Genomic DNA, 24220 nt, shown 5'->3' with positions numbered 1-24220 from the left:
GCAACTGACTTTGAAGTTTACAAAAGATATATGAAGGGTTACAGAGTATGCTTGGAGTTAGAAATGATCTTGTCGGTGGCCTTTCTTGGACTCTACTCCAACGGACAGAGCCGATATTCACTGCCCATGCAGGTGTTGATTACAACAGGGTAGTGGTCAACTCCAAGATTGCTGTTGCCTGGATGGTCATGAACGAATGTTTCGTGTCATCCATAGACCGCCATTCAGGAGCCAATGTTGTGCAAAGCATTGTCTACAATATTGGGTAATGATCAGTTCGAAGCCTTTACTTTCAATCTCTTTCAGAAACTCTTTGAAGAAGTTCTGACCCTCCCATTGAATTATGCAATGGCTTTCAGGTCCAACTTGACGCGTCTTAATTTTAGTGGCTTTTATACTGCTGTCCTGGAAAAGAATGACGAAATCATATGTGCTGCAAGCGTAAGGTATTTCTCAATTCTCATCCAATAAAATCTATATGTGTCTGATAGCGTTTGCACACGTTCCTTTAACATGCCATTCCAGTTAACTTCACTCAATGCTTTCCAGGGTGCATGGAAAAAGGTTGGCTGAGATGCCCTTCATCGGAACCCGTACAGAATTCAGGCGTCGAGGGATGGCTCGCACCCTGGAAAATTGCGTTGAATCTGTAAGCATAGATTATTTTGCGAAATTGAACGATTTCCATTTCCATCCCGTCAGTGCTTGAGTATGATATGCTAACTAATAGTCATATATCTGTATATGCTGCTTGAAACACGTCGTAATGCTGCTGGATACACTTGATCTTCAGGCTCTTTGCGATCTAAAAGTTGAGAAGCTGGTGATTCCATCTCTCCAACAACTTGCTGGCATGTGGATGGAAAAGTATCTTTTCTCCCACATCGAGGAGGACCGCTTGAAAATGGAGCTCAGCCAGTACAATACGGTGACGTTCCCAAGTTCAGTCGTGAGACTCCAGAAGACGTTGTCGACGCTTCCTGACTTGAACGGTGGTCCTTCTCCTTCCGAAACCAATGAAGGTTCATTGAATGCCATTTAAAAGTTATCTTCAGCAATCAGAATCACAGTGCTTGTTTCAACGCAGTTTCTAGTCGTGCTGTACACATGGGGTTGTTGTTTATACTAGTTGCGGGCTTGCAGACCTTTTCCCCTTTATCGCTTTCTGGATTTCTAATAAATATTTTATGAATGGATTGTTTGCCTAGTCAATATGATATATATATATATATGTTGGTTTTTCTCTCTCTTTCTCAGAAAAGTGAAACCAATTTTAATCCTTTCGGTTCTTTCTTTTATGAACCCAAGCCCCAGTATTCATTGAATGTTACAACCCTGGAGAAGCAAGATTTCACTTCTCCTGAGAAAGAATATCTTTTTTTTTTTTTTGAAAATTATAAGAAGATTATCATTAAAGAGCTGGGAAATTACATTTCCCCTTTGCAAGAGACATGTCGAGCAACCAGCCAGAACGACAAGGATATTGGTTGATATGCCCTTAACCTGTAAATCAGTATACACTCCCAATACCCCTGTCCAAAAACAACTACAGCTCCTCTCTTCGCTCTGACCGAGAAAGAATATCTAAGAACCAATTGCTGGCCAAATAGAACGACTGGTGAATGGAATGGAAAATTAGGAATAAGCCAGAACTGCATGAATTAGCATGTAAGTTTTCAATCTTGGACGTGATCATTGATCATCATGAAAACGCAGCGACCCAAATTGCTTGGCTGACTCTAACACAACATGGGACTCATAATATTGGTAAGGGTGGATATTAGCAAACCCCTGGAGACTCTCCATTGAAGTGCTTGACAGTCGCAAGAGGACTTGGAAAAGACAATTAGTCAGTATTTTTATTTTAATAAATATGTTGTTTTATAATTAAGAAAATTTCGTGTTACTATGAAAATAGTTAAATAATTAGTTGGTATCATATTGATTAATAATTTTTTATTTTAATAAATGGCAATTAAACATACGAGATTAAGTTGTTGTTTTAATTATTTCAGTTTCAAATTTAAATTACACAGTGAAATTAGATTTAGCCATTGCTAGTTGCACAGCGAAGACCGGTTGCGGAAGGACATATTCTTTCTGGTCTTTATTAAGTTAAAAGCTTGCTTTAGGCAAATTCAAGAAGGAAGAAACATATAATCAGAGCAAGAACAAAGGGACTGACAAGTCAACTTCTTTATGTTAAAAAGGTAAAACCTAAGGCCAGTGTTGAATAAAGTATTGCCATTACAACAATGAGAAAGAATATTTAAGGACCAATTCTGGCCAAATTGTGAGAGAAAGAATGGAAAAGGAATGAATGGGATGATCAGGAGAAAAAAACAGTGTGCATGCACTGTATCATCTCTAAACCCTGATGTTGAAGTTGTGTATCACTTGTTCATTTCAGCTTTTCATAGCATCCAATCCCTCATTTTGGCATCTTTGAAGTATCATGCTACAGTTGTTCATTGCGCCCGCATCAAGAAGACCATGATTCCAAAGTTTGATCATGAACAACCTCCAACACCTGAACCGGAAAATATGTGACACTTCAAACACAGACATCAAAGATCTCAATGACTTGCAATTACTTTTAATTAGAGAAGACATTTCAAACACAGTTTTACGATTTTTACAAGTATCAAACTTGCAGTATTCTGGAAGGAGATTTGGATGGAATGGAATATAGGTTATAAAAGGGGTTCAAAATGGATTGCCATGTATGCCCTTTATAAGTTGATTAACTACCTATGAATTAATTGAAACACCTCAATAAGTTAAATTCTGGGTGGGCATGGGCTGTTTACAGTTGGTTTTTATCACCTCTATCTGCCATGGCCCATAAATTGTCAACTCAAAGTAAATAACTCAATGAAGTGGCTATCACTATTGATGGCAAAATGCAACTTAGCAGTCAAACGACATGAACTTGTAGAGAAATGGGCAAGAATACTTCAAGAACATTACCAAAAGAGAGCAGGTGATTGCACCAACTCCTGGCCATGGAGTTTTGAGAAAGCCTCACATGCCCAGGGAACATGACCATCAGCCAGAACCCTGTCAAATGAATCAAGAGACCTTTTAATAAGTGGTGCCACCTCAAGTACTAAAATCTTCTTATAACTTCTTGACATACAACAATTGGAGGGAACAAATTAATAGAAATAAGGGGAAAAACAGTAAATGATAACCATGAATTCAATTGGCAAGAAGAAAAGAAAAGAAAGCTTGAAGTGTTAAGCACAGACTACCTTTGCTTTCTAACAAACGAGTTCCAAAGATGCATAAGCTGCTTCTCATCTTTGCTAACATCCACAAAATCATCAAGCATCTGTCACATATGGGTTTTATGTTATCCTCTCACTTCTCAAAAGTATAATAACCAGAACATCTAATCAAAAATGCAACTTGAGATAGGATCCTAGCCCAATTGAGTTGAAGTCCAATCAAACATAATACACATCATTCTAAACCACAATTTCTCACCTTCAAGAAACCGGACTATCATCAATCAAGTATATGGTAAATAAACAAGCCTGTATTTTCATAATTACTCTGGTCATTGTTGTTATATACTTATATTTATAGTGATGAACAAAGTATTGCTTGTACAATAGAAGCAAACAGTGAGCAACCTACTATTAGTTGAGACAAATGAGGAGAACTGATTGTCTGACCCAACACATCACTATTTATTTAATGCCTTACTTTCCTCTCACAACTGATAATTTATAAACCCAAATATGAAATGCTTGTTCACCAGTTACTCTGACTCCAACAAAAGTCAAGAGTGATTTAAATACATTTTCTTTTTCAATTCCACACTTGCTCTCAGAATGCTAAAACACATTTCTTCCAGTCAGTTCAATAACTGAATTAAAAATTTTACACCATTGATCACTGGTCCAATTTTTCACAATCATTTTCAAATTTCATATTGAAGAAACCATTAATAGCTAGAGCAGATTTGCCTCTCAATTCTACTGCATGCATACTGACTTGGTGTTACTTCCTTATCACGATTTGAATGGTTAAATTTATAAATGACATTAACCACAAATCCAGAAAAACCTTTTGCACTATATTTCACAGAGACAGAACCAGGCAAATAAACTCTTCCAATACATTATAAAATACTAAGAATTTCAAAGTAAATTCCAGAAATTTAAACCTAGACCAGCAAGGTTTATTGTTGTAATGAGAAGATCAGGAAAAAAGGTCAAAATTTTCATGCAAAATCATAAACCTTACCCTGCGATCTTCAAGATCTGCAATGTCATCATCAACTTCGTCTTCACTGTCCCTATCTGACATTACTTGGTCTATTGCCATTGGCTTTCATTAAAACAACAAGAGACATATTAGTGCATATGGAGAAACAATTTATATATTATAAACAGAAAAAATCACAAGAACGATAAACAGCTCTTGATGGAAACCTATTAAGCATACTTTGCCTATCTGACTACGGATTAAAAAAAAAAATCAGAAGCCCAATTACACAAGCAAAGATTTTCAAGGAAAATTCATGCATAAAGAGTAAAGTCACCTGACCAAAGTGTTACATCAAACAAAATCTGAAAATTAACAAATGAAATATGAATGGAAGTAATGTGTAGTCTGTTCACGTGTATTTCTGGGAATCGATTGGTGTTAACGGAGATCTGATGACATATGAACCCAAGATAAGATCAAAAGTTAGACCAGATTTGCCTCTCAATTCTACTGCATGCCAGCTGACTCGGCTTACTTCCATTTATACTCATATGGATCCAAATGACTTCTTGTTAATGGAGATCTCACGACATGAATGTTCATGACAGGACTAATAGTGTAATCAGCCTAAGAAGATAGCTAAAACTAATCACCTGAACTCGGTGTGAGTGAAAGAATTGGCGTTTCACCAGGAGCATGCGGCTGTGAGAGCACAACATTTGAAAAGTTAAAGATAAAAATAAAAATAATTAGCATGCCTAAACTTCAGGTATTTTGAAAAGATAACAATTGCTATTAGCAAACATAACCCAAGAAAAAAAAACAAAATAAGGAGAGGGAAAAGCATATTGAGCAATGCAATTAAACAGGAGGGAAAGAATATAACAGAAAAGGCCTCTAAAAACATGAAAGGAATTGACTGGGGAAAAACATTGCCTTGGAGAACATACTTCCTAGGTTCAGACCGTTCTGCCATTATTTTCTTTGTTTTTACAGGAGGAACAGCTGTATCATTTGCAGATAATGATTTAATACAGTCAGGCTCCACAGGAGATTGAGCCATTGCAATTGAAACTCCTGGACCATTGCAACTAGTTGCAACCGGTGCAACACACTCTGTTGCACTTGTATAATCAGAGCCATAGTTTTCCACACCATGCCATCCATTCTGCATATCTCTCTCAACAGGAATTGACTTGGAAACCCTCTCACCTTCACAGAGTTAAAAATCAATATCAAAGAAAGGTAATTATGGAATCGTTGTTCTAGTATCTTTTTACTTATAAGTTACCCAATGATATGGGTGATTTCATGATGTAAAGCATTCATGCACTATAAAAGATATCTAAGACCAAGGCATTAAATGTAAAGATAAATATAAAAATGTTATAACAGGTGTTACTGGAAAATGTACCATCATCCTTCTCCAGAAATCCATTCTGCCTGCTTTCACTGGCCATTTTGGGTGAGTCCAACTCCAAAAATTGTACATTGACATTCTTCTCACTCTGAAGAGGGTTTGTAGCCCAACGCCTTCGAGGCTTCGAGCTGCACATGAAATTCTTTTTACCATTCAACTGCAGTATTTATTACCAGCAAGCAGATAGCAGTTGAAAGAGCAAAATAATATATCCTACCAGAAGCAGAAAGTTTCTACTCGTGGGTCTACTCCACTTGCCACAGTCTGTAACAAGAACATTTTGGCAGAATATTAAAGTTCAAGAAGTCATTCATGCTTTTTGATAGAAATTAGGGGAAAGCCACAAGCCTAGTCACAATTCATTTTGTTCAACTAAGAAAATGCACAACATATACCAACGATATGCATTTTAATTTCACTTTTCAACCATTGTTAATAATAAACAATATCGCACCCCAAACCAACAGCCATTACTTCCACTTTTTCCATGATGTCCACCATTTAAACATAACCTACAATCTTTGAAGGGTCCAGGATTGTTGTTTATGTCGGTCTTAGCTTCAGCATGAATTTTGAAGAGAAACGGAAAACAGGAAACCTACTAAAATACTTTTAGGATGGAAAGGGAATTCTTACCTCAGATACCATTATATCAATTTTCACAGAGACATTCACCACTTGATACTCCTCTGTGACCTAAAATGTAATTGTCTTTTCAATAGTCTTTCTAGAAAATCTCAATTGAGTAGCAAGTGACTTTACAATTTAAGCTACCAACCCAGAAATCAAAGTTGAACAAGTCATGTGAAGAGCACAAATGATACCGCAGACCCTGTGAACAAAAATGAAGGTTGGCTGAGTGTCAAACAAGCGTTCTGTTTGATAAAATAGAAAAAGTTATGCATGTCTAATAAAAACCAAGGCTGATACTATCAAGAGAATACCTCAACTAGGGAAAGTGAGTCTTTAATGCAAAAGAATCAGAATAATGCCTGGATAGAACAAATTGCAATATTTTGGAAAAAAGATTTATAAAATATGAAAATCATGCTAACATATGTGAGAATGAGTTTGTTTAATCATGTGCAGGGTAAATTTAAATTAACACCCCCTCCTGTTGTTTTCAATAAGATAAATTGCAACTTATATAATGTGATGTAAACAATCAAAATTATGAATGAAGCACCCAAGATAAGCAAAGACTACAGATAAATATCCACCTTAAACCTTGCACACTGCATCAAGCAAAATGGACAAGAGAAATCTTCAGTTACTGCAAGTTAAAGGACAATGTAAGAATTAGAGCACCGAGAATCAATTTTCGCTATAAAGGTTAAGTAAAATATGATGTATCATGCAAAATTCTGCAAAGATGAAGAAATTCATGATACCTTCAGTCTTTTGTAGCATATTGCCATAATCTTTATAGTTGAAAATTACAATTCCAGCCCTCAACCTACACAAACATATCCTACGTACGTTAACCGAATAATAAGTCATAAACAAACCAGATAATTTTGTTAGAAATGCAGAAATTTTCTTTACTCTTTGCTAGACGAAGAGTTTAGTAGCTGTAGACATAGAGTAGAAGATCAATGGAGCAAAACACCAGCACTATAGCAATCACTATGCACTTAAGTTACTATTTTGTGATAATAATGTCTTGTCTTTATTCCCACTAATGCTGTTAAGTATGGCTTCAAAAATTCAGGGCCATGCTTAAACATCTGGAGAGTTTTAGGACTTTGAAACTGTCTCAGGATCTGTCTTAAGATTATTCTTTTAGTACTGAATCAGCCCAACTCCGCCATCAAATTCATCATGCTACAACTTGGAACCTAGTCTATTCAAGAAAACTCACATGGCCAACAAACAATTAACTTCCTTTTTAACTGAATTTATTCGCAAATGTGGCACTTTAGTTCAAACATCAAATAATCATCAAAGAATATTGCTGCTTTTCACTTTTCAGAAGCATGAAAGAGAGGAGAAAAAGATAGTTCCAATTAACTACCCATACTTGTCTGCCTTTAATTACATCCTGACTTGAAGACAAAAAAACCATCTACATAAATATATATATATATTTTATCTATAAGGAGAGACTTGAGGCAGTGGTCACTGCCACAACATTAACACCCTAATACCTTAGTTCAATGAAATAAATTAATAGAAATCATAGTGTTACTTCTGACAGCAATGAACAGATATTAAAAAGAAAGTTCATACCGCCTTCTATGCCTTGCCTGTATTTTGTATTTCAGACATCTTCGAAGAAATGAAGGCTGAAGCAGCAAATGAGTTTTGATTAGAAAGTCTAATGATACAGAGAATTTTTCCTATAAGGCCTCAAACAGTTGACACCCATGAGATGAGGCAATGTACCTCCTTAAACCCCAATGTAATGTCATGCAGTTACATGGCTTATTGCAGAAAAGATTAACTACAGAACCTATCTGAACTAAAAGATGAACATCCGAGCAAGACTTTCCAAATAGAATAAAATAGTAGGTTCTATTCAACACAAAAAAAAAAAAAGTATCTAAAACTTCCCAGCATGAAATAGATCAAAGAAAGAGATACATGTTCAGAAAGAAAAGCATAGTATTACATTGTGTAAAGCACGGCGATGAAGAATATTGTACAACTCTACAGGCTTGCAATATACTAAGAGATTCTCTGCAGCTGAATCTGACTCTTCTGCAGACAAATGCATGCAAGAATTTTGACAGCACATGACCTGCAGTCCAAATAATCACAGCCACGCCCCAAGATTCTGCAATCTACATCACAATAAGAAAAAACATCAAAATTTGCACCCACACTATAATTTTCATCCTACACAAGAAAGAGCAGTGATAGATATCACTCAATCTTCCAAAACATCTAAGGAGATTATGACCTTAATCAGTCAAACCACCAAATAAGCTAGAACATTTTACATTCAATTCAAATATCCCAAATGAAAATAATGAAGACGAATATAGACCAAGCCAAATTTAACAAGGATGTTAATACAAAGCCTTCATTAACATGGCTGGTTTGCCTCGTGTCAGATGTCAGCAGTTCTTTAGCATGCCTCAAGTATTAAAAAGGTGTACTCCTAGGGTTTCTGATGTGAGTCTATATCAGATACTCGTAGTATGATAAGAATGACAATTAGCAACAAGTTAACAACAAAATCACGTCCCTATTTTTTTTTTTTATTTTAGATAAAAGGCAAACCCAAGCTCCTTCACGAATTCAGACACCAAGAACTATTTGACCTAGAAACTCTCTGCTGTTCTCTGTTGCTCTTGCATGTCCAAAGGTAAATGGAGAAGTCACGGGGAAAGATATCCAAACCTTACTCAATTAAACCATTCATGAATTCTACAACAAGGACAACAACATGATACTACAAAGTTAAAAGGCCAATAATAGAAACAATAATTCTTCATAAAACTTACAATGCTTTCTCCTCGACCTAAAAATTCGATAGAAATTTCTCGAACAGAACATATAATCAAATTTCAAAGTAAAAACACAGATAAATCAAACCTCCATCACACCCTCGAAAATGTTAAAAATAAAAGAACGATAAAATTGATGTCGAGGTTTGAACGTAAACAATTCCCAAGAATTTTGTTGAACAGGTTAAAAGAATCAGTGGCGATGGATAAAACGCGTGACTAGAAAAAAGAATTACCTTTTTTTTTTACCAGGATAATTCTGAGCGTTTCCACGGATCGGTAAATTTGCCGGGGAATTTGGATTGGCGGTTTCTGAACAGTGGGCGAGCTACGAGCGGGAGGACGAAGAGGTAAAAAAAAAAAGAAAATAAAATAAAAAAAGGAAATGTTAGGTTACCTTCAAGGCTACAACGGACAAATTTACACTTGAGAATTTCCGTTCTGAATTTTTCCTTTTTGGAAATCATCCTCTACGACCACTACTATGATATGTTGAATTTGAATTCTCCTTTTTCTTTCTTTTCAGGCCCAAAATAAAACATTAAGTTGAAAAATATCCACAAGGAAACAAAAGCGGGAAACACAGACATTTTGGGCTGTCGTTTTGGCCCAAAAAATGGGTAACAGGTCTCTGAGCAGGGAACATATCTTTCCAACCAAGCTAAATGTTCAAATTGGAATTGAACACTTAGGTTTTTTTTTTAATTAAAGATCAAATGTTTTAATTTAAATAAATATTTTTTTATTTTTTATAATTAAAGATTAAATTAGAGGGTTAATGATATGTGAGAAATATTATTGTTATTTTTTATTACTGTTTGTTGGATTCTTATTTTATTTGGCTCCTTTTGTTGACTTATGATTCGCTGGTGATTCTTCTTTTGTTGATCTCTTTATGAGAGGCTAGATGCCTTGTTTACGTTTTATGGGGTAAATTTTATGTTTTCTGATTATGACAATCTCCTCTCACTTTTGAGAACTTTTTGATACCTGTTGGGAGGTTGGGACGCTGCCTTGTTGTGATTTCCACGGAGATGCCTTGGATGGATTTACTTTTTGATGTCTTTTATTGGGAAGGACTCTAAGGATATTTGATTGAGGGTTTACGTTTGTTTGACTTACTAGTTGGGTTCTTACTGCACTCCATTGGAGTCTCACGTAGCTTTTGTACAAAAAGGGGTTTAGCTTTTGAATTTTTTTTAATACATTCTTATAAAAATTTTTTAAAAAATAATTATTACACATCATATTAAAAAAAGTAATTGTTATACTTCATATTGAAAATTTAATTATTACATGTCATGCTGAAAAATATAATAATTACAAATCATGTTGAAGATTTAGTTATTACACATTATATTAAAAAAAGTAATTATTATAAGTCATATTGAAAATTTAGTTATTACATTTCATGATGAAAAATATAGTTATTACAAGTCATATTAAATATTTAATTATTACACATCATGTTAAAATATATAACTGTTACAAGTCATATTGAAGATTTAGTTATTATATATCATGTTGAAAATTTAATTATTACACGTCATGTTGAAAAATGTAATTCATACATAGCATTGATGATTTTACTGCTACATGTCATGTTGAAAATTGAATTGTTACACGTTATACTGAAAGATTATTACAAATCATGTCATAATTTGAATCGTTTTTACTCGACAAAAAATACTTTTTAATAGAAAAAACTTGACAGCCCACATCATACACATGTCGTTAGGCATCTTTCATCTTAATCCTTAATTATAAAAAACCAAAAACATTTTACTTTTAATTGAAAAAGTGTCAAATATTTAATTTCAATTTAAGCTTTTAAGTTTTAACCTTCTAAGCATGTCTTTGGGCCACATGGATATTTGGTTAAATCTTGGATTTCCTGCCCAGTCAAATATAATTATTTCATAACATAACACCCCCGTTATATCACAAAAACTTCTTTAAGATTAATATAAAAAAATAGATTTAAATATTTTCATCTTCAAAAATCTATAATTTTATTCAAACCCATTCGTTCTTCCATTAGTGTAAAACAATTGTTACATTTAAAAATTGAACAAATCTTTTTATTGAAATTTCTTTAATTTAAAGTAAATTATAGAAAATTAGTATCCCAGTTGCCTCAATTTTATTTTCATCACTCTTTTAGAATGCAAACTTAGAAGAACATCAAATTACTTGTTTAAAAATGGAATGCCACCAAACTGATGATAAGCATCAAATCTCTTTAACCTCAGCCAATTAAGCCGCTCTACGTGCAAATTAAGCTACCACATGGCAGAAACATCCAAGTGGATAACTGGACAGGCTTACGTTATTGTCTTCGTTCACGTGTGCTCGATGTCGGTGGAGATTGCGGACATTATGTTGGGCACCTGGCACTTTGAACTCAACATGATTGTCGTTTTGGGTCCGCGATGACATGTCTGTTGCATCCATGCTTAGAAAAGTCGCAGCAACATGCGAGTTGGGATTCTGTATTTATTGTACTATGTTTTCTTCAAATGAAAATACTTAATGGACGATGTTTATAGCCTCATGACAAAGTGATATAAGGTATGCTAAGATTGAAAGTATCGCATTGAGAATTTGATGGCTTTTAAATTAAGCAGGAATAATTTCCCTTGACCTTGGTCTTGATTACTCTTCATATATGCGACATAGATCATAAAAAAAATAATCCAGAAATGATACAGAAATTTCTTTTCCAGCCTAATTTCTGTGGCATAATGTTTGTGACTTTTTTCCATACTTTATATATATTGCACTTTTGATTTTTGAAGATAGGAAGGAGCCAAGAAGCCAGTTATTGCGGATTTATTCCAAGTCATGTGTACACATTATACATGGTCTTACTCTTCTCCTGGGTTAATTTGCAATTCAAAATGCTGCTGCTGTCTGTTCTGAAAAAAATATATTATAAACCCTTTGTTTCCTACACAGTAGCAATATTAATTTTTTACCAATTCTTTGTTCTTTTGTTTACTTATCTGGTTAACTCCCTCGGGGCCACGGTCTGCACACGAACTTGTTGGAAATTATATTTCCCATAGCAGTTTACCAAAACCTCTACACTTTCTTGAAACAACTTATAAATTAGCCTGAAACCTTAAAGAACAGATATGGACGGTATCAATATTCCCACAAAAAATTCAACACATTCAGCTCATATTTTCCAACGCATGCCTCTCACTTTCAAATGTCTAACCCTGATTTTGATATTCCCTGCACTGACTTCCGCACACAAAGCTTCAGAAATGAGCGGTTTAATTAATGCAAAGTTCATACCTAATGAGAGTCATAATTAAAGACATCTGCAAAGGAAAAATTTTATTTAATTTTAGGACATGCAGAACATTGACTAACTTTATTATCAAACAAATGAAGTTTATTAGTTGATACAGGAAGTCCGCGAGCATGCTTCTCGTGTAGGTCCTGTGTGCATACAGTATTACTCCTTTCGGCTATATCTTAATCCTATATGCAGTCTTTTTCCAAAATTTTCCAGTTAAAATTGGACGCCGCGTCTATATGTCTCTCCTTCTCCACGCTGGTCGGTGTGTCCGATCTGTTGAAAATGATGGGGTCTCTGGCCCTGGCCCCTCTTCATCTCCCAAGTCTACGCTATCTTTGGTCTGTGTTTGTTAAAGCATTCAAGTCTTAATAAACAAATGCAAGGCCTTGTCTCACGTTTGATTACGCTAGCAGTGTCCCAAAACATGTTCCATCATTCACTTTTAAAGTATTTGGCCAGTGTGGCGCTAAGCCAGCTACCAACAATAAACAAGTATGGTTTTGGAGCTAATTAATCTTCATTCCCACGTCTTACTTCCCTCAGCACCCACTTTAAACGGATGTATATTAGTAGAATCAAAGCAGCATTAAGCAATAAAGAATGATTAAAGAAAGGAGCCTCACACGAAATGCATGCTTCGATGTAGGATGAAAGAAGAAAAATGGAGTGTGAGATGCGCCAGAAGACTTGGACATTGAGAAATAAATACATGTGCATACACATGGTTGCATGCGGGGGAGACATGAGAGCCGTGACAGTCAACGACTTTGACTTGAACCCTCTATCTCTAAAGTGAACTAGCTACTTCCAACGTTGTTTGTTGATGAGCTTCAAGGAAGAAACAAGTGGAAGAAAAAGGGTTATCTGTTACACTTTGTTCAAAATTGTACTCAAATTACAAACACTGCTAATCATACAGACAGAAGAAGTTAGATCTTTGAATTTCGTTTTTAACGTGTCAATGAGAAAAAGTGGAATCACTTTTAAATGAGATGGATATATAGTGGAAAATAATGTGCACAGCTTTTCCTCTTTTGTATACGCCCAGATTCTTCAAACGTGTTATTTGGTGCAGCTTTTTTCAGTGGAGTCAGCAAGTGATGCAAAATGAATAATGGAAAAAGCACTAGAGAGTAGAATTTTTATAGTGCTTTTACATCAACCATATATAGAGGAATGATGAAAAGATGAACACGCCTCTTTCAGTGCATAGATATGGCAAGATCGAGTGAGTGGTCACCATCTTTTTCTCTTTTGTAATTCATTGGTTGGTGATCGGAGATTCTTGCTGCATGCCGAGTGGTGGAGAAACAGAAAGGGAAGCTAATCCGATTGTAAAAACAACTCCTTTTAAACGTTTTCTTTTAGTACGGGGTAGGGTACAAAATATCGATCACATTTGTTCATTATCAATAACAAATGGTTCATAATAGAATCTGATTCTATGATGGCTTTATCTCGAGAGTGTATTTTGAATCAAATATTGTGAAAAAAATGAAAATTTTCAACAAAATTAACAAATTAAAAATGATTATAAAGAGAACTATATATATATATATATATTCTTAGCAAATCAATCTCTTTTACAAATTCTTTAATAAAAATAGACGTTGATAAGGGAGTTTTGTTACGACTTAGTTGATTGATTGTAAGTTAACGTATGCCATGATGTAATTGAATGTTTGTTTATCTCAAATAACAAAACATATCAACTTGTTTGTGTTAATAAATTTTAATTTGATTTTGAGAAATATAAACAAATTTCAAAAAGACTTTGGACTCTCCAGCAATTAACATGTGATACAGCAGCAGTGACATATACTCATTGACTGATCATAACAATTCCTAAAAGCATCAACATCTGTTGGGAAATTGCGGAATTGTCTCTAAAGAATTACCCAAGATCTAACCCAATCAATAGAATAAAGAAAGAAGAAATCAAGCACACCCACAAGAACACAAGAATTTGCGTGGTTCGGTCTTTTGATGACCTACGTCCACGGGCACAACAACAGAAAAAAATTCACTAAGAGAAAAATCAAGAAATTACAAGAACAGTCTCAAACTCATAACCCTTATCCCACGTACACCTAAATCACTCTCTCTAAATCTAGGTGATAATTATTCTTTAACCCATAGGGTCCTTTTATAGTATCAAATACAATAACCTTATCCTAATTTAATTAGGAATCTTATCCTAATAGAATTAGAAATTGTTATTCTAATCTAACTAGATTTAAAGACTATTTATAAGGTATACTAATTTAATTAGAATTAAACAATCCTAATTAAATCACAATTCAAGACTATCCTAACAAATCTCCACCTTAGGCTTGAATTCACCAAGCTCCACCTTACGAACCAATCTCTGTCGACACCGCCACTGCCCCAATGGGCCTCAAGCACTACGAACACCGATCAAGTCCAAGCAATGCTTGAACTTTATCCCAGAAACTGACTTAGTTAGCATATCTGCCGGATTTTCATCTGTAGCTATTTTCTTTACTACAATCTCACCTTTAGAAATAATCTCTCGAACGAAGTTACACTTGACTTGGATGTGTTTGGTTCTCTCATGAAACATCTGATTTTTAGTCAAATGTATAGCACTTTGACTATCACAAAACACAACTGTTTGTGTTTGTTCAAAACCAAGATCACTAACCAAGCCTTTAAGCCACAAAGCCTCCTTCACTGCCTCGGTCACAGCCATATATTCAGCTTCAGTTGTAGACAAAGCAAAGGTTGATTGAAGAACTGCTTTCCAACTGATTGCAGATCCTGAGAGAGTGAACACATACCCCGTTTGAGATCTTCTACTATCTAGATCACCAGCAAAATCTGATTTGGAGAAGCCAACCACATTACGACTAATGTTTGCACCTCCTTCACACACTAAGCCAACTTCAATAGTAACTTTAGGTGTTTTCACAAGCTCCCATGTTTGATCCCAGTGTAGAGACTCAATCTTCTTAGAAGACTCGACATATATAATTTTCTCATGATAAAAGTAAGGCTCTTCAATCTCTACTTCCACAAATAAAACATAAGAATCAAAATCACCATCAATACAAGTAATGCTTCGTTGAGATACCAATTCTTGTACCTCTTGCAATTCTTTCTGGATTTCACTATCATCTCGCACTGTCACAAGAGCATTGATTTCAAGCTCCACCTGCTTGCCAACTTCTTGGTCTGATGTGTTTGCAATTCTAGACTTTATCCCACAAAGTAATGCAGACTTGTCAAAGGTAACATCCCGACTCACCATAAACTTGGGGAACTTACAATCAGTACACCACAACCAATAACCCTTCACCCCATATGCATAGCCTAGGAATATGCACTCTGTCGCCCTCAACTCAAGTTTACCATCACTCACATGAACATGAACAGGACAACCAAATACTCTCAATATAAAATAATCAGCAGGCTTACCAGACCAAACTTCCTTGGGAGTCTTAAATTCAATTGCAGTTGATGGAGACCGATTTACCAAGTAACAAGCCTTGTTGATAGCTTCTGTCCAAAATACTTTGGTTAGGCCAACATTTGAGAACACGTATTTTGCTCTCTCCAAAAGTGTTTTCTTCATCAATTCTACAATATCGTTTTGATATGGTGTTTTGTCGACAGTGCGATGTCTAACGATTTTCTCATTCTTGTAGAATAGACCAAACTCACCTTTGCAAAATTTCAAACCTTTGTTTGTTCGAAAGCTCTCGATCCTTTTCTTAGTCTGCTTCTCGATCAATACCTTCCAATGCAAAAAGGTGGTTAACACTTCACTCATAGCCTTTAGAAGATACGTCCACACCTTTCTTGAAAAATCATCAATAAAGATCCACATGTATAATGATCCACCTTTTGATACCACCGGAGAAGGATCCCACAAATCTAAATAGATGTAGTTTACTGTACCCCTGGTTTGATGAGTTTTAGTGCTAAATTTCACTCTATGTTGCTCACAGAAATCTAGCTTTCCACTCTTTTGACCACACAGCAAACTATGCTTACTTAGTTTTCTAATCCCTCTCTCGCTCATATGACCAAATCTCATATTCCATAAACGTGTTACATCATCTTCAGGATCATTAGATGAGACCACAGAAACAGTTTCAATGACCGTGTTTCCCACTAGACAATAAAGGTCACCGGATAACTTGCCCTTCATGATAGTTAAGGCTCCTTTAGATACATTCAAGACACCATCTTGGCCACTATATTTGTAGCCCTTCTTATCTAACAAACTCAAGGATATTAAATTCTTTTTCATGTCAGGGACATGTTTTACCTCAAGTGTTCTTACCATACCATCAAACATCTTGATTCTAATTGTGCCAATTCCAACAACTGAGAGAGAGAAATCATCTCCTAATTGTACAGTGCCCATATTAACAGATTGATAAGTTGTAAACCAATCACGCCTAGGACATATATGAAAGCAACAAGCCGAATCCAAGATCCATGTATCCATCAGGTTACAATTAGTAATTGCAAGAACATTATCAGTTTCCTCAAAAGTATCAAAGTCATCTCCAACCACGTTTGCAGTATTCTCAGACTTATTAAACTTTTCATCATCCTTGAATTTGATACAGTCTTGACGAAAATGCCCTTTCTGACCACAATTCCAGCAAGTTTTCCCTTTTGCTCTAGATTTACCTTTTCTGTCTAAGCCTTTCTCTTTACCTCTACCTCTATTTACAACCAAACCTTCTGCTTGATTTTCATTCCGAATACCACCAACTTTCTTCTTTAATTCCTTGGAATTTAAAGATGCCCTTACATCCTCGAAAGTGAGAGTGTCTCGGCCGTAAAGCATAGTATCCACGAAATTTTCATACGATGGAGGCAAAGAACATAAAAGAATTAGGGCTAGGTCCTCATCCTCAATTTTAACATCGATATTCTTTAAATCAAGAATAACTCTATTAAATTCATCAATGTGGGTATTAACGGACGTACCTTCACTCATCTTGAGAGTATACAATCGTTGCTTCATATAAAGCCGATTCGTCAGGGACTTGGTCATATAAATACTTTCGAGTTTAAACCACACTGCAGCAGCAGATTCTTCATCCGTGACTTCTCTTAGCACCTCATCAGACAAAGCAAGGAGAATAGCACTATGTGCTTTTTCCATAAGGTCATCTTTCTCACCATCAGATAAATTCGAGGGAAGATGCTCTTTTCCCTTCAGTGCCTTCAACAGTCCTTGTTGCACTAGCAATGCGCGCATCTTAACACGCCACAGGCTGAAATCGTTTCTTCCATTAAACTTTTCAATCTCATACTTGGTCGACGAAGTTGCCATAGCGAGATTCAGATTGATCCAAGACCTTGAAGCTCTGATACCAGTTTGTTGGGAAATTGCGGAATTGTCTCTAAAGAATTGCCCAAGATCTAACCCAATCAATAGAATAAAGAAAGAAAGAAATCAAGCACACCCACAAGAACACAAGAATTTACGTGGTTCGGTCTTTTGATGACCTACGTCCACGGGCACAACAACAGAGAAAATTTCACTAAGAGAAAAATCAGGAGGTTACAAGAATAGTCTCAAACTCACAACCCTAATCCCACGTACACCTAAATCACTCTCTCTAAATCTAGGTGATGATTATTCTTTAACCCATAGGGTCCTTTTATAGTATCAAATACAATAACCTTATCCTAATATAATTATGAATCTTATCCTAATAGAATTAAAAATTGTTATTCTAATCTAACTAGATTTAAAGACTATTTTATAAGGTATATAAATTTAATTAGAATTAAACAATCCTAAATAAAACCACAATTCAAGACTATCCTAACAACATCCTTAATTTGGTATCGATACAAGGAATGCAATGATGATCTACTCTGACTTGTCCAGTTTCATCACTTCATTCTCACGCCCTACATTTTTCACGTTGCTTAATGTCTTTTTAAATTCGTAAATTGAGTGCAAATTAAAGGATGATTATGTTAATATTTAATGATCCTAATTTTTCATGATTCCATCCCAAAAGATAAAGCAAAGTAATATTCTTTAGTGGGAAGAAAAGAGGAAAAAATATGTTACAAACAGTTTTAAACTATTCCACGTACGGATTTTGAATCATCAAAGATGATTTAAATGCGCCTAATTTTACAGTGCTCAACCACTTAAAGAATACATGATATTTTATCATGTTGGTTGTATAATTTTATCTCTCTACTTTTTTAATTTTTAATAAAATTCTTATCTTAAGAAGGAAAACGATTCTAGACATGCAATGTCCAATTGTTTGATCAGAGAAGTCAACAGAAATAATATCTATTATTTTAAAAATATTTTAATTAGACTCCCATTATTTGATTATACTCGAAAAAATTTTAAATTGTTATTCATTTAATTTTATAAAATATCTTAATATTTATTTAATCGAGTTTGATAATACAAAATATCTGATTATAATAAATTTTAATTATTTAATCAAATTAAATAATACAAGATAAATCCATTAGCATACCTCAATTTGATAAGCGATAATGTTTAATAAGACTAGCATGTTACAACAATGGCTTTTAAAGTTCAAAAAGCGTAGTGCAGACTGAATGGCCTAGAACATCTCGCACCAGCAACAGCCAACAAGGCCTCCACCATTTTTTTAGTGTGCCTCCCGACACGGGATTGGTGTAATTGTTAACTTTTAAGGGGTAATTATATCTTGGTTAGTCATTAATCTTTAGTGTTCTTTCAGTCATTCCCCTTTTGTATATCAACAGAAAAAAAAAAAAGAGAAATTGTTGCACGACTTCCATGCAAAATATAAATGAAAATAACCACAATAAATATTGTGTATTCATATGTATATATATATATATATATATATATATATATATATATATTTCTATATCACATACACCTCTCCCCGTGTCCTCGTATTTCATCTCATCTGACGAAAGTAACCCATGTCTTAAATTAATACGATTCTGGGAATAACGATTTGTTGCTTTGTTTGAATTTTGCAGAATCGATGACTTGTCGTCCGTAGCATTGCCTTTTTGGGACGTTGATATGACAACGGCAATGAGAAGGAACCTTCATGATTTACACATGCATACCACGATCTGGGCAATGAATGTTCAAACTGATGGTATGATCCACCAAACCAGACCAAGGCCGACATGAACATGGCAAAAAGCATAATATAAGATTTGACTATAACACAATATTGACCAATCAAACACCGGATACAACAGAAAATATAAGTTTGCTTGCAGTTTCATTAATTTATGGGAAGATATTATACCTGAAAGAAGAAAGTGTTGTACGTAAGCAGATGAAACTAGTCATATTCGGAAATTGCAAAAAATGGACAGCTATTAGCCCGAAACTCGAGAGGAATACTGTTTTGACCGAAATTTCCTTCCTTCTTGCTTCGGCTTTCAACGAGAAAACTCATTCCAAATTCAACATTTTACTGCATCCGGCAGACAGAGGAACTCGCTTACCCTAAGCTAGTTTATCGATCCCTTATGGAAATACCCTAACTTCTTGAAGCTTTTGACAAAAAAGAAAAGGGGGAAGATGATATAATTCATAGGGTTTGAAACTATGTAAGAAAAATTCAAAAGTAAAAACAAGAGACCAGAATATTTTCAATTTTCAAATATATCAAGCACTCATGCAGGAATGGAATGGACAATCCATCCGTTTGGAATTAGGGGGGCACCGGTTTATTCCAAATTGTCTGGAGAAAAAAATGGAAAATTGGGGAATTCACAGCTTCTGTTTGCCTGCATAAATATGCTGCGGTTGTAGCTCATTTTCATATCAAACAGATAGATTTGCATAAGGTGACCGACTTTATTTTGTTGAATTCAAATACATTTGCATAAGGGGAGGGGACATAACTAATTATCTTTATAGATAATAGAAAGGTATAATATTTAAAAAAGCTTTTAAAATATTTAAAAAATTTTAAATAAATATTTGATCTTTTATTAAGTTCAAATCAACTTTTTATTTTTTTTATTTCGAATCAAATAATTTTTTATATCATAATAGACGATAATATAACATTTAAACATCATATAATGACGTGGTTATATAAAAGTTTTCACTTTCCACATTAATACCACATTAACCTCATATTAATACTATGTAAATATAAAATAACAAATGATATTTTAATTCATGACAATTAATCAATTAATAATTATAAAAATTTAAAAATAAAATTATATAGACTTAGTTTAATCTAATAAAAAATAAAAATTTATTTAAAATTTTTTAAATAGTTCATGATTTTTTTCAAGTATTATTTTTAATATTAATATAATTTTTTACTGAAAATAAAATTTTAAAATCAAATTTTCATTTAGAAATATTATATATATAAAACTAAATCAAATATTCGAAAAATCAGAATTTATATTCAACGTTAAGGTTGTGGTTAGATGATAAAAAAAACTAGTTTGCATTTCATGGTTTCCTTGACTTATAACCCGTACACGGTAGTACACTACGATTTCCTGTTAAAGTCAAACCCCAAAACACAAAACAAAAAAAACTTGTCAGCCAAACAAACGTAAAGGCCAAACCCAAGGGTCCTCACAGTCAATTCAACTCCAATAAAAAGGCTAACTCCCTTTCTCATTGATCGCAGACTTTTCGTGAAACCCAGTAGCGTTCAAGGGTGAAAACAGAAAGGGTCAATCTTTGTCCATCTTATATTACGATATTGCCATTGGGACACTAAAAGCTTCTTCATGTAATACTAAAGTTACGTATGGGTATTTATTGGAAATGGCTGTCTATAAATACTATGATTGATCTGCTCAATCCTCCTTGGTCATTGCTTAGCTGTTTGAGTTCTCTGTCTTTTTGCATCTTTCTCTTCATTGACTTTTTCTTTGCTCTCTCTCTCTATCTTTTCCTGTTCTGTCTCTCCATGCAGATCGGCATCAGCTCGACTCTTCCCGCTCAAAACTTGCACGTCTACCAGGCCAGACGTGCAAACTTTAAGTGCCAGAAATCACCTCTAAACCCTTTAACAAAACCCCATCCGTGTTCCCAAAAACCTTGTTCATCGGCATCATCGACTGAGTTGGCTCGGCAGCACCTTTCCAACCTCGACAAACTTCTCCAGAAAACAAACCAAGCTGACCCAGAACAAGTTATCAAAGCCCCAACTAATGGATCAATCGAAACCAAAGGTAAGGGTTTACTCGAAGGGCTTAATCTTTCCAGGCTTTGGCCTGAAATGAAAGCTGCGGAAGAGATGTCTCCACGTCATTTAAACAGGCTTCAAAGGCTTTTATCAAAAACCATGGAATATTCTCCAAGGAACAACCTTGGCTCTCGCTGGAGAGAGTACCACGGTTGCAATGATTGGTCAGGTTTGCTTGACCCGCTCGATGAAAATCTAAGGCGTGAAGTTGTTAGATATGGGGAATTTGTTCAAGCTGCTTACCATGGTTTCCATTCCAACCCTGCTATGTCAACAGACGAGGCTCCTTTACCAAGGCACGTGGCGTTGCCTGATAGGTCTTACAAGGTAACCAAGAGTCTATACGCCACCTCGTCCGTCGGGTTGCCGAAATGGGTAGACGACATGGCTCCCAATCTGGGGTGGATGACCCAACGGTCTAGTTGGATCGGCTTCGTAGCGGTTTGTGACGATAAGAGGGAGATTCAACGCATGGGAAGGAGGGATATCGTTATCGCTTTACGCGGAACCGCCACGTGCTTGGAATGGGCTGAAAACTTTAGAGCCCAGCTCGTTCAAATTCCTGAATCCCGTGACCCAACCCAAAAGGTTGAATGTGGATTCTTGAGCTTGCACAAGACCTCCGGTGCTCACGTGCCTAGCTTGGCTGAATCAGTGGTTGAAGAAGTGCGAAGATTGATTGAGATGTACCAGGGTGAGACCCTCAGCATTACAATCACGGGGCATAGCCTTGGTGCCGCACTTTCTCTTTTAGTTGCCGACGAATTGAGTTCATGCGCTCCCCAAGTGCCCCCGATCGCAGTATTTTCCTTCGGAGGGCCTCGAGTTGGTAACAAAGGCTTTGTAGATCGGCTTAATGACAAAAATGTCAAGGTGTTACGAATTGTGAACAATCAAGACGTGATCACTAGGGTTCCGGGCGTGTTCATTGGCGAAGGATCACAACAACAACAAAGAAATGAAAGTTTTTCAAGAGTGTTCAACATGCTAGATAACAACAACCCATGGGCGTACTCCCATGTCGGAACGGAACTACGGGTCGATACTAAGATGTCGCCCTATCTTAAACCCAATGCAGACGTGGCGTGTTGTCACGATTTGGAGGCTTACCTACACTTGGTGGATGGATTCTTGTCATCCAACTGCCCGTTTAGAGCAAATGCCAAGAGGAGTTTAGCGAGGCTGGTTCATGATCAAAGGTCAAACGTAAAACAATTGTATACTCACAAGGCCTTGAGTTTGAATCTTGAAAGGGATGGCTTAAGCTTCCCTGTGCCTAGTTGTTTGCCTAGCCCTTCTGGATAAGCTAAGCATATAAATACTTAAAAAAACAAGTAAAGAAAGAAAAATGGAAAAAGCTTGCACATATTTCAAATAAGCTGCCCATATGCTATGTTTCTTTGAATTTTATTTCTTTTAGTATCAAAGTTCATAGTTCCAAAGGTAGAAACTTGTCATGTCTAGGATATTTGTATACCCTCAAACAAATGAAAATTGGTATTTTTTTTAAGTCAAAAGCATCTTCCAAATGACCAAGAAATTGCTAACACTACAAAACCAAAGGCATTTTTTGATGGAATAAATTTCGTCATGAATCTTTATTGGAGTATTTTGTTGAAAATTTATCGAGAAGAAGTTATTTTTTAAGAAAATTTTGTTTTTTCTCATGAAAATTCCATAGGAAAAAACTATTTTTATTAGTGTAATAATTAGTAAAATTGAATCAATGGTGGCTCATTTATTTATAAGAATGAAACATTTAACCTAAAAAATACAGTCATGTATTTTTAATTTGTGCTCACAATATGAAGTCAATGCTCAACCTGCTACGCTGCAAATAGTACAGTTTCATATTATTTGCCTTCTTGTTTTAATTTGTGCTTAGGCATGTGAGTCTGAGATTTTGCTTAAAATAATGGTAGTGGATTATAATTAATGTCGTTTTATTGATTATCTAATTAGCAAAGAACCCCATTTCCCTTGTAAAGAAAATTGGTTAACTAACTTCACAAATCAAAAGATTCTGTACAAAACTAGCCAATTTTGTTGTGAACAGATTTATTTATCCTCTCATGACCATATATACAGCAAAAATAAAGTAAGTCCATTTTCTTACAATTAAAGTAACATGAACATGTCAAGGAATAAATTCACCAAGAAAAGTTTATACACTCTACTAATTATTTATTAAAGGTTTTTTTTTTAATTGAAGAATGGCGTAACTTCGAATAGCATTAAGTTTGATCAATTAAACTATAATTTATACTTAAATGTAATCATCAAGAGTTGTCAATTGATTTTAAATTAAATATTCATCTACAATTGAACAGATATCTATTGACAAATTTTACGAAGCCATTCATTTTCATTACCCACCAAAAAATGTGTGCAGTAGGAAATCCAACCATGATCATTAAAAGGTTTGGGCAAATGACAAAACCCTAGTCATGCAAATAATCTTAAGGTCAGATAAAGTTTCATATATATTTTATGTTTTTTCTTTAAATATGGTAATTGAGAGAAGTTTTAATTGTACTTTAACTATTTGTGAGTACTTTTCAATATTATTTATAGAATTTGAAATCTCAATTCTGCTAAAGTCTTAGTCTTAGCA

General features: G+C 35.0%; 3 protein-coding genes across 4 annotated transcripts; 2 read left to right on the top strand and 1 right to left on the bottom strand.

Moving 5' to 3' along the window:
• Nucleotides 235-1143, top strand: LOC18606195 (increased DNA methylation 1). The gene is made up of 3 exons (XM_018117132.1): nt 235-446; nt 550-649; nt 794-1143. Exons 1-3 carry the CDS (start codon nt 235-237, stop codon nt 1040-1042), a joined length of 561 nt encoding a protein of 186 aa, XP_017972621.1. The 3' UTR covers nt 1043-1143.
• On the bottom strand, nt 2169-9478 carry LOC18606194 (polycomb group protein EMBRYONIC FLOWER 2). 2 transcript variants are annotated; one of them, XM_007039662.2, is made up of 15 exons: nt 9327-9478; nt 8250-8421; nt 7868-7923; nt 7030-7094; nt 6859-6911; nt 6417-6470; nt 6275-6334; nt 5856-5902; nt 5633-5766; nt 5169-5430; nt 4872-4920; nt 4255-4338; nt 3255-3334; nt 2971-3060; nt 2169-2530 (listed from the first exon to the last, which is right to left on the bottom strand). In XM_007039662.2, exons 2-15 carry the CDS (start codon nt 8373-8375, stop codon nt 2407-2409), a joined length of 1284 nt encoding a protein of 427 aa, XP_007039724.2. In that variant the 5' UTR covers nt 8376-8421; nt 9327-9478; the 3' UTR covers nt 2169-2406. The 2 variants fall into 2 exon arrangements, with proteins under 2 accessions (XP_007039724.2, XP_017973836.1); XM_018118347.1 differs by lacking the exon at nt 9327-9478 and adding an exon at nt 9088-9173.
• LOC18606193 (phospholipase A1-Ibeta2, chloroplastic) lies at nt 20846-23016 on the top strand. The gene has a single exon (XM_007039661.2). The coding sequence runs from the start codon at nt 21166-21168 to the stop codon at nt 22909-22911; it is 1746 nt and encodes a 581-aa protein (XP_007039723.2). The 5' UTR covers nt 20846-21165; the 3' UTR covers nt 22912-23016.

The sequence above is a fragment of the Theobroma cacao genome, chromosome 3 (assembly GCF_000208745.1).
Source record: "Theobroma cacao cultivar B97-61/B2 chromosome 3, Criollo_cocoa_genome_V2, whole genome shotgun sequence".
Classification (NCBI taxonomy): domain Eukaryota; kingdom Viridiplantae; phylum Streptophyta; class Magnoliopsida; order Malvales; family Malvaceae; genus Theobroma; species Theobroma cacao.
This window is presented reverse-complemented; position numbering and strand designations above follow the sequence as displayed.

Excerpts from the sequence above, each read along its gene's own strand:
- LOC18606195 (XM_018117132.1), top strand. The coding sequence starts at position 235 with ATGTTGTGCAAAGCATTGTCTACAATATTGGGTAATGATCAGTTCGAA. Across the intron at positions 447-549 it reads ATATGTGCTGCAAGCGTAAG|GGTGCATGGAAAAAGGTTGG; the intron begins GTATTTCTCAAT and ends AATGCTTTCCAG. Across the intron at positions 650-793 it reads TGGAAAATTGCGTTGAATCT|GCTCTTTGCGATCTAAAAGT; the intron begins GTAAGCATAGAT and ends CTTGATCTTCAG.
- LOC18606194 (XM_007039662.2), bottom strand. The coding sequence starts at position 8,375 with ATGTGCTGTCAAAATTCTTGCATGCATTTGTCTGCAGAAGAGTCAGAT. Across the intron at positions 4,339-4,871 it reads TTCACTCACACCGAGTTCAG|CCAATGGCAATAGACCAAGT; the intron begins GTGATTAGTTTT and ends TTTTAATGAAAG. Across the intron at positions 3,335-4,254 it reads CAGATCTTGAAGATCGCAGG|ATGCTTGATGATTTTGTGGA; the intron begins GTAAGGTTTATG and ends CATATGTGACAG.
- LOC18606193 (XM_007039661.2), top strand. The coding sequence starts at position 21,166 with ATGGGTATTTATTGGAAATGGCTGTCTATAAATACTATGATTGATCTG.